We start from the raw sequence: 11,733 nt of genomic DNA, 5'->3' as shown, positions 1-11,733 counted from the left end.
CAAAGTATTTTCCACAAACATGTGTTTTTAGATTGAATATCTTTGAAATAGCCAAACACACGTTCAGCTTCTCTTGGCCATCTTTACACATCACACATTTGGGTGTCAGAGGTAAAAATAGTACTAGAAATAACTATCTCACAGTAAACCTGTCTTAGCTAGCACTATTTATTAATTTATCTTCTCAAGTTTTTAACCACGAATTTGTTTAATGATTACCATATATTGTTATGAACTCAACTTAGACAAGTTCCAAACTACAACATCCATATTTTGCAATATCCCAGACACAGGATATTAGTTATTTTTTCAGGAATTGTTAATGCCTTAATAAACAATTAATTTTCTTTAATGTATCAATGACTATTGAAGTTTGTATTAGGAAATTGACCAATTATTCATTTAATATTCAATTTGTTTTTCAACCAAAAAAAAGTAAAGGAGCAACAAATGTGATAAAATGGTCTGGGCCCATTACAAGTATCTTTAAATATAACAAGCATGTTTCTGCAAAAGACTATGAATGGGAGAAGATTTAGGTAGGGTGGCGATTGGACAGTTGCAATAAAAATTAAGTTTTGACGAAGTACTTACAATAAACTGATGGGTTAGAAACAAGCAAAAATATTTTTCATCAAATTATTTCACAGAATGAAAAATACACAGAAGTGAAATAAATTCTTGTCAACAGGGGGCAGCAGACTGAATAAAGATTCTACAACTGTGCAGTTTTATTAGAATATTATTCAGTCAGAGAACATCTCCTCATATGAAAGATGCAAATAATTAACCTGATTACGTACAGTATATTGATAGCATTCAGTAATGAGAAACTGAAACATTAGAAAAAGTATATAAAGTAGTAGTCTTCACACTGCTGGAATGATTCAATTACGCACAAACCAACAGTGGTGTTGGTAGTCTCTGAGTGCTAACTTACCTGGATAAACCAACAATAGCCCTTTCTCCTTGAAAAGCGAGATATAATGATGGTGGTTTGTCAGGTGGCTCCCACCTGAGAACAAGTTCATGTACTATACCATTTGTTGAGAGGGGCTGTTCAACAAAAATTCCTCTTCGAGGAGAAAGGGCTATTGTTGGTTTGTCCAGGTAAGCTAGGCACGAAATCGACAAACACTGCATACAAAATAATAAATAAGCAGCATGGTATAGTGTGATAGTATGGAAAATGTTAAGCATAGCAATACCAACTTGTACAAAACAATGTATGGCATAAGGCATAATGGCATCTACAAAACAATTGTATATCATTATATGGAATTTCAGAGATTTTTTACTGTCTAAAGTTGGTATTTTTGGAAGTATACTGTATATGGCATGGCATAAAAGAATAATTGGCATACACAAACATTCTATATGCATTATATAGAATTGCAGGAGTTAGATTTATCAAACTTGCTTTAGAAACAAAATTATCTTTATTAATTTTAGTAAATGATTTTGCTTAAAGATGTATTGTCCCCCAAAAACATGAAAAAATAAAGATGAATAAAATCAGATTTTGAATAGGCAATTTCACAGTTTTAATAAAGTTATTCACTTCTGTAGAAAAAAAATCATCAAAAATAATTATTTCACTTATAAAAAGACAAAAGAAATGGTTAATTTTAACTAAAAACCATTGTCTTCCAGACAATTTAGGTATATTTTGCTTTAAATTACATTTTTTTGGTGGAAAATGTTTTTTTTTTGGTCATAGTGAATAACTATTATGTGATAATAAAATGGCATATTAAAAAAAAAAATGTTTTTAAATTATTTTTTAGGGGGACAATATATCTTTAAGTCAGCTTTTAAAACAACTTTAGCAAATTTAAATCTCCCTGCTTAAGAAACATTGTAATAATCTGTTGACTTGATGCAAGGCATAATGAACAAAAGTCAACATCATACAAATTCCTCTTGGTTTAAGTCACTGATATTTCTGAAGCCATTTTTTCAAAATAACTTAAGTAAATATTTAAAGATATATTGTCCCCCTAAAAAATTATATTATTTTAAATATTGTTGTCGTTGTTATTCATTTTGACCAAAAATTTAATGGAAAAAAGAAAAAAAATTCCAGTTAGAACTGTAATTTAAAGCAAAAAATAGTCAAATTGACTGGAAGTCAATAGGTTTTTGGTTGAATTTAATTAATTTCATTGTCTTTCTTTTTTAAATTTTGTCTTTTTACAAGGGCAAACATTGTTTTTTTTTCTACAGAAGTGATTAACTTTAATCTTATCTTGACTTAAGCAAAAAGATTGACAAATGCGCGGCCAGGCCAGGTGATGTTTTCAGGAAACTGTAAAACAAGACTACGAGACATGAGATAAAACGATTTTTATATGTGCGTCAACACAGGCATCCTTGCATGACCTAATCATGTCAGCTAATATGCAATGCCTGACAAGTAGATGATAATTGTCTGTGGGCCTTCTTCAGCTACGAGCAAATAACTGGTTAAATAGTGTGTGAATAAATTACATACATAAATGGGACACATTTCAAATAAACGATTAAGTGAGCATTCTTTGAAAAAACAGTTTAAAACACCTAATATATTTAACAATTTAACAATACATCACTGTATGAGCAACTTTTAACCGACAGTGTAAACTGTTGGTTATATTATGACCATCATTGGGTAAGCTACCATAACAATTTAATATATCAATAAAATAAAGGTGTCATTCAAAAAAACATAATTTTATTTATATACAAACAACACCGGTGCCTAGTGTTTGTTAACTAAATGACATGTTGATAAAATTTACATATTTAAATGAAATATTTCATACTATAAATTGTGATTGAACTGTTTCACCTTAATTGGTCTTGTAAAATTTTATTTAACTATTTTATCAGATTTGTATATTTTATGTGATATTGTTTTTTTCTTGCAATTTGGCCACGAATTGTAAACCTGGTTTGTTTTGTAAACTGAAATTTGTATATTTTTGGAAATAAAGAGAATAATAATAATAAAATTGAAATATATCAATAAAAAAAGAAATAAAGCGTACCCAAACATGGTTTGAAAATGTCACAGGTCATCGTAAAATATTGTGTTTCACATTGTAATGGAAATGGAAACAATTTAGACTATTCTAGTAGATAGTAGCTTTCAACTCATATATGAAACACAATTGCTTATATTGTTGAATAAATGAATTATATTTACATTTATTAACTTAATTAGTGAATTTGAAATCGGTCTGTCACGTTTCATAATATTCAGATGAAATATGAAAAGCATCCGATGGCCAACTAATATAAATATTCAACTAATTTGATTCACACTCTACACTAAATAAACAACTGTTTTAGTAGTAAAAACGTAATGAAGCATTGATTTATTAAATTTGTTTAATGCTTAAAGATGTATTGTTCCCCCAAAAACCTGAAAAATAGAGATTAATGAAATTTGAATAGGCCATTTTGCAATTTTAATAAAGTTATAAAAAAATCAGCAAAAATAATTATTTCACTTATAAAAAAGACAAAAGAAACAGTTAATTTTAACCAAAAACCATTGTCTGTCAGACAATTTAGGTATTTTTCGCTTTAAATTACATTTTTTTCAGGAAAATATTTTTTTCCAATCCATTTTTTGGTCAAAGTGAATAACTATTATGTGATATTAAAATGCATATTCAACAACAAAAATTTTAGGGAGACAAAATATTTTTAAAGCTTAAAGTTAAAATCTCTTATTTGAATTTAATAGATGAAGATAAATATCCCTAAATATTGTTTTTAAAACGATTATAAAATGTTCTTATTAAATGATACTAACAACAAAAACAAAGTACTAAATATAATAAATACTTAATATTGCTGCGGGCTAGGTTATTTCAAATGAAATAAAATTCTTTTACTTCTAAGAACTGTGAAAGTTGATTATAAGACAATGTACTTGGGTTCACACAAAGAAAACTCACTGATAAGCTAAAGTACTCTTGGATTATTTCCAGGCACTTAGTATTATAATCAAGAGATAAGCCATTCACTGCAAACTAATACTAATACTACTTTACCTCATCCATAGCCCGAACATTGCCTCCCAATCGCAAACATTCAATAACAATATCCAGCCTTCCCGAGTTTGCAGCACATATCAATGGAGTTTGTCCACTCTAAAAGAAAAACGAAACAATAGTAAGTTTAACAGTCACAACGCAACATCAGTTAATACACAGATAAGATCAGACAGACTGAGTAAGAGAGCGTGATGAGCTGGCTAGGAATGCAAGTATGTACCTGTCAGTGTCGGAATACCACTAAGTTAAGCCTCAAGATTGTCTCAGCTGGAAATGCACAGTAACCTTCATAATCATTTCTGCTATTATATTACGATTATTATACATGATTGTGAAATGAAAACAATCTTTCACAAGAGGTCATACCATAGCAAATACACTTTTCATATTCAATGCAATTAAAAAACAAAATTAGGAAAGTATAACATGTTTTGTTATGTTGTCTTAGGAATTAGTTAATTACTACCAAGACCTTCAATTAAACCTCCAACACCAGCCACTACCATAATTATCACTACCATTATCCTCATTCACTATCACCAACCATTAGCACTACTATAATTGAAGGCATTACATCATGACCAATACCGTAATACCATTCACCACAACTACATCACCATTGTCACACCATGTGATAACTCACCATTCCAATATCTGCAACATTAACATCACTACCATCACTGCATTACTACCAAAACCATCATTCATGTGAAAACCACATCATCATTTATCTCAAAACACTACTATACCATAACCACCAACACAACAACATCACAACCGCCACCAACACCACATTACTACCAAAACCATCATCTATGTGAAAACCACATCATCATTTATCTCCAACACTACTATACCATAACTACCAACACAACAACATCACAACCACCACCAACACCCAATTACTACCAAAACCATCATCCATGTGAAAACCACATCATCACTTATCTCCAACACTACTACTGTATACCATAACTACCAACACATCACAACCACCATCAACAACAACATTACTACTAAAAACACATCCCTTTACGTGATAACATAATACTACCAGGTGATAATAATCTCCACACCTCTATACCGTAACGATCACCACAACCGTAAAACACATTATCACCACCACATTACAGTACCAAAACCATCATCACAGGTACAATCATTGTCATAATCATAATCATCACAATTTTCACTATAATCATAATACATATTTCTCAAAATCACACAAGACAATCATTGAATATTTCATAAAAATATACGAGTGTCTGATGACATTTGTTTTTAATGCATTCTGAAATAAGCAAATGTCAAATTCACACAGTGAAAATAAAATCCGAGAAGTTAAGTAGCTAAAAATAATTCTTATAAAAATTGGCAATCACTGATCATTATGCGACAAATGTAATAACTTTTTATGAAAACGTGAAGAGTTAAAAAAAAATAAATAAATAGGGCAGAGGTTATCGCAGAATACTTCAGAGACAACGACGATAAAAAATGTTGTGTGTTGATTATAACAACTTCACCTTTCGCAGAATGTTAACAAAAGCAAAGATGGCTGCCGGGATGATAAACATGTCTCTTATCAAAGAGAATTCTGTATAGTAAAGCTCTGTCTACACTATCAAAACTAGTTTGACAAAAAAAGTGTGATAATTCAAATTCAAATAATTCAAAAACCTTTATTGTCCAATATTCATAAAAAAAATAAAAATTGGAAATTTGATGCTTGACATCAACACAAAAAATTCTATAGTCTAAAAAAAAATCTATAAGTCAGTTATAATTGAGCTGGGAACAAACAAATGATGATGTTGTTGTGGTAGTGATATGACATCATCATGTCCATTATATGTGCACATCACATTTTTTTTTCACATAAAGTTTGATAGTGTGCTGCAGACAGAGTTTAACATAATATTATTTATAAATATTTATTATTATATAAATATTTATTATGTTTATTCACCAGGCAACATTACCATGCAATTTAATCTCCCACGAGTAAATTACATATTTAAAAATACCAAAACTAATAACGCTGTTTATGTAACCGTAGAAAAGGACGCCCTATAAAATATACTCATTAATATATAACATACCAATACCTTTGGGCTAAATTATTAGATTCGCCTGTTATTAACAAATACAAGAGTTAATTTGCAAATAATAATAATATACAGTAGCCTAAGGCCTTATTTTCTTATTTTTAAAAACACATAATGTAAAATGTAAATTTATAACTTGTGAAATTATTGTAAAAATTACATGTGTTATATAACTAGCAAGAAAATAACTAATTACAGCATATGTGGATCCAAAGGGGGTGGGGGCAATGCCTTACTTAATCTCCCCTAAATTTTAAAATATGAATAAGATCGGAAATTAGGTTTGGTTCAGAACTTTATTTCACAATTTTTAGTCCTCGAGTTCCCCACGCACAACTATTTCACACCTCTGGATCCACAAATGTACAGGTTGGGAAACAAACAAGGCCATATACATGGCTGCAGTCGCGTGCTCAAACTTTAGTTAGTGTTTACCGACCAACCGACCGACCGCCATAGTGAGCTGTAGAGTCACGTTTGCACAAGACTAAAAATGCTTAGGAAATACTGTTGCTTTGGTAATGAGATCTTGTTATTATATAGTGAGAATCAAGATAAAGGGGTTGATAAGCAAGCACAGAGTGTATCATAGTTGAAGAAGACTATTCTATTTGTAGACAAGGAGCTGCTTCTTCTACCTCTCCTCTACCTCTTCAAGGAAATAGGGCATTGTTGGTTTATCCGGGTAAGCTGCCGGTATTCACAAAATCGACAAGTTCCAAAACAGTTAATCCTAATTGTGGAGGTAAACACATACGGTATAGAGTTTCAGTATCACAGAATGCAGTAGGCATTACCATACTGTTGTACTATGAAAGATTTTTAAAGTTATGTCTAATACCTCACATCTAGAACTTTAAACATTGACAGCTCATGTTTCTAGATACACTGCAGAGTCTTTCAATCATCATACGACAACAGTTATATTTCAAAATTACCAGCTATAATAAGATAAGGGATGAAAACAATTTTAATAAAGAGTTAATTCCTCCTCGATTATATCAGTACCAACTGCAAAAACATATTAATTTTGATGGGAGAATGATTAGAGAAGACGCTATGGCCTAGACCAGGTGAATATTGCACTTTTAACACGGTCAAATGATTTAGCTTTGATTATGCAAACAGTAATTAGAAGAGATATAGACAACGTAATCCAGATAAGCCGTTGTAAGTAACACAACTTGTAAATTATTATTCTACATAGAGTCATTTAGTATGGGATATTATTATACGATCTTTATCATAAAGTACAGGTTAAAACTCAATGTTTCACCATTTCGGTATTTTTCACATATTTCTTATCTGGTAAGCACCCAATTTAAGAATTTGGATATTAAAATGTCCATAAAAGGTCAATTGTTTTGTTGAAAGATTTTTAAAGAGGGGTGTTAAAAATGTGTATTACTTTTTTAGTTATATTCTCTCCTCAGGGGATAAAGGGCATGTATTGGTTTTTCCAGGTAAGTTAGGCCTACAATTGTCTACACCTTGTTTTACTAATACCTTCTATTGTAAGGCAGCACCTACAGTTATACCAACAAATAAATTTATTATTTTCATGACACAGGTCATGCAGGTGTTTTGTGTTTACTGGGGAATAACAGCCCAAAGGTCGGTCCAGTATACATGGACACAACCTCTATTAAGTGGACATCTTGAGAAATTTACAAAGTATATACTTTAATTTAATAAGGATATTTCCTTAATATGGGTTAGACATACTTAGAAAAAAAAAACACATTACCCCTCAATGATTCAAAGGAAAGTATTTCCTTACACTAGTACTAGGGTTTTCCCTCAATAGGGATTTTCCCTGAATAGGGGTTTTCCCAAATGAGGGGGTTTTTCTGCATAATACTCTTGGTAAGTACAAACTCTGTGGCTGGTCTAAGCACCTTAGATTGCAGGTGAACAGAGCAGTGATGGCCGGTTCCTCAGCATAGGTTGCATCTTTTGTTATTTCATTAGGTTAATAGGATTTATTTCATGGCTTAAATCTTTTCAATATTACTGTATTTTGAAGTCATTACCAACAAAATGTTTGTTGGTACCATATATCTACTGTAGAACATTTACTATTATTATTAACAGATATATACATAAAATTGAAATTCATTTATTCATTAATTTGCAAACTGTACCAACTAAATTATACAAATTTAAATTAATAATAGCATTAATTTGAATTATAAATTTCTTAAAATTCCATATTAATTATCTCAACAATGGAACAAATTACAAATGTAATTTGTAACAATAAAACCATGTATATGATACAGTACATTTCTACTGCTGTAGTTCATTATGTTAAAACATAATGCTTTCATTACGGATTCTAGTTGTATTGTGTTTTTTTTTAACCTTGAAATGATGGGAGAACTATCAATTGAATACAGACCTTGAATTGGTTAATTAACGATTAAATAAATTACATGTGATAATGAGTCATTAGTATACATCGATCAAATGGTCCAATATACTTAATTGATAATTAAGGATAATCTAAATGCATGATAGAAACTAGTACTAGCAGTAGTAGTAAGTAGTACATATAATTATTTACAATTATACAATTGGTCAAAATTTGCTAGTCCAATGGGCTAGTAAAAACTAGTGTTCTGCTCTTTGGACCACAGAGTTTATTCTGTCCATTTGGCTTGTATAGAATAAAAAAAAATTCTTCAGTTTTTTATAGCACACAAGAAGATTTGAGTAAAATCCTAAAGGTTTTATTTAGTTAATCTATTAAAAAGTAAAATATGGGACTCTTCTAGCCGTGTTGGCAACGTTTTCATCATTTATATAGAAAAACTCAAATTCAAGTATATTACAGTATAATACTTACTCCAAGCAATGAAATACATTTAGGATTTAATATTTCACCATTAATTACGTTATCATCAGGGTGATGTCAACTTCTGTATTTTGTTAGTTAACTAAAGGCTACGTCTTAGGGTCCAATGTAGTTCAATGGCTTTCAAACAAACGTGTCTTTTACAGTCTAAAGCATGAACCAGTTAAAAACCATACAAAAAGCAGGTTTACTAGATGGTAATTGCTTAACTTTACATAGAATGTATTTATGACTTAAGTGGCCATTACAGATATAAATGATGATACTGTATTTATTTGCTGGTTTTAATTTTAAGCAAACATCGAATTTCTTGGAAAGTCATGTTTTAAAAAACAATGTTTCCTAAAAGAAATGTGCTCTGAGGAAAACAAGTATTATTATTTTTTTTAATCATTTGTCAAAAAGTTCATGATAAAATATAGTGCTTTATTTTTTCGTGAGTAACTGAAACGCTCCATGACAGCCTAACACTTTTAGTAATAGCCCAGATGCTCATTTATATGATTGTAGAATTCACTGTACACTAAAACGATAATGGTAAACATTAATCTAAAGAAAACATCACTTGGTGAATCATTGAGATATTTAAAACCACAGAATAGGAGACTGTAAAATTGTATTTAACAAACTGCGTACATAATTTAAATTATTATATTCAACTTGGTAGAGTACATTCACATGCAAGATCGTCATACAGGACCAATTATTCAAACAAGGTAAAAAATGGACATTGCAATAAATGGAAAAGTGAAAAAAATAGGCATTTAAAAATATTATCAAAATAAGAAGATAAACATATTAATGAACATTACATATGAAGAATATAAATATAACGATAAAAAATACATTTATTATATAAAATTAAATAAGCATTTTTATACAAGAAATAAAAGTGGGTGAAATCCTCACAAAACAGAAAACAAATAAAAAAATTCTTTACTGGACATTTGTTATACTGTAAATACAAAAGCATCAAAATATATGAGGCATAATTTATGTCGAATTTTGAAGTGAAATTGTCAGTATGGCTATGCATTATTTTTAGTATGGTATGACATGTTTGTTGTTTTAATAAATATAGCATGGTCTAAATCATTTGTAATAAGATTAACTTCTGTTTAATGATGGTATTTCTGTCTCTGTTTATTATCGTTTGTCTCTGCTATTTTGCGTTCAAGTTTAGTTATTTCATATTATTGTTAAATTACATAATTTATTATTATTGCTTATTATTCTAGCAAATGAGGCTTTTATAATTGATTTTACTTTGGTAATTCTTTCTTAATCGATTTCTAACACCACATTTAAAGTTTTGTTTTTTTCAAATATTTATTTATTTAAGTCATTCGTCTTCCATAACATAAAATGCTGTACTGACTTATGACTGGTTCATTCCAATATCCATTTTAAATCACGTTCAATTCCTAGAAGATTCCCTTTAAATTCAGGAAATTACAAATTGATAATTTTTTTTTATAAAAAAAAAATGTAATGATTATATTTTAATAATATGCCACTATCATACTCACTATTAAAAAGAAAGTTTGCAGTGAAGCACACAATAATTTACTGTAATGGTGTCTTAATTTATTCGTTCTAGTCGCTAGTATTCTTATGATACATGTCAACTTTCTGATCTGCCCTACTTTATCAGAGTGAAAAAAAGACATGTTTTTTTCATATAATCTGTTTTTCGCTTCTACGAATGATTTCAACCTGCTTTCTTCATTCTATGTTTTAATAACAGATTCTTGCATTAGTTGGTGTACTTACTACTTTATAGTTTATGCATGCTATAAGTTGTTTATTCAAGAATCTGGAAGAACTAAATACTTAAATTTTATTTACTCTTTTATTTCACACTTTATTTTTCAAATTTGTGTAGACAGAGCCTAAAATAAGACAAAATATAGTTAAATTGATCAGTGGTTACACAAAACAATAGTGGTGTTGGTAGTCTGAGAAGAAGAAATGATGATGGTGGCTCCCAGTTGAGGGTACAGTATAGTTCATGGACTATACTATTTGTGAAGAGATTCAATGAATACTTTTTGAATTATACCTTGCTCTTCGAGGAGAAAGGCTATTAACGGTTTATCCAGGTAAGCTGGGCACGAAATAGACTTTGTATTCATGCCTGTTTTTATATTTTGATGTGATTTTGATTTGATACAATATCTGGTACGAAAACAACTAAGATATAGTAAATATTCATTCTTATACTCATCTATTAAAAATTTGAAACAGACTGGGATAATTTATGAAGACATACCGAGAGTTAACCTTTACATCGGTAGCAAAGCAAAGAATTTATAAATTTCTCGTCCACCATTTTGTCAGGTTATGCTATTCAGCATGTACAGGTACTTAGTCAACACATTAATTAGCAGTCGTCAGAGATATCTTTCCACGAGTGCGTCAAACTTTTAAATCAGTTGATGCGGAAGTACAGTAGTAAGAATGATATTGCCTTTGGTAATATATTTATTCATGTTTTATGTAGAATAGCAGTTATTACTATTAGGGATCATGTCGAAATTATTCTACTGCAGTTACTGCAGTAACAACATTTTTTAATGCAATAACATATGAGAAGGCAGTCACTATAAAAAAACAATAAACAGTGTATATGACTTACTACTCAAAACAGTGTGATAAATTCTGTATTAGCTAAACAGGTTTCAGGTTTGAAGTAACTGCAGTAAAACAAATACGACATGGT

The 11,733-nt window shown here is 30.0% G+C and overlaps 2 protein-coding genes across 5 annotated transcripts in view; one reads left to right on the top strand and one right to left on the bottom strand.

Moving 5' to 3' along the window:
- Positions 1-11,733, top strand: part of LOC144843130 (uncharacterized) — an 83,382-nt gene that overhangs the window by 18,034 nt on the left and 53,615 nt on the right. The gene's annotated exons all lie outside the window — the stretch shown is intronic.
- The window catches only part of LOC144843096 (uncharacterized), an 81,943-nt gene that overhangs the window by 29,035 nt on the left and 41,175 nt on the right, over positions 1-11,733 (bottom strand). For all 4 annotated transcript variants that reach the window (XM_078699790.1, XM_078699789.1, XM_078699791.1 and 1 more), the window contains exon 3: positions 4,044-4,142. In XM_078699790.1, the coding sequence (XP_078555916.1) occupies positions 4,044-4,142 (99 nt within the window). The remainder of the gene's footprint in view (positions 1-4,043; positions 4,143-11,733) is intronic.

This window comes from Antedon bifida, chromosome 5 (assembly GCF_963402885.1).
Source record: "Antedon bifida chromosome 5, ecAntBifi1.1, whole genome shotgun sequence".
In the NCBI taxonomy this organism is placed as follows: domain Eukaryota; kingdom Metazoa; phylum Echinodermata; class Crinoidea; order Comatulida; family Antedonidae; genus Antedon; species Antedon bifida.
The sequence above is the reverse complement of the archived record's forward strand: the minus strand, read 5'-3'. Positions and strand labels throughout refer to the sequence as shown.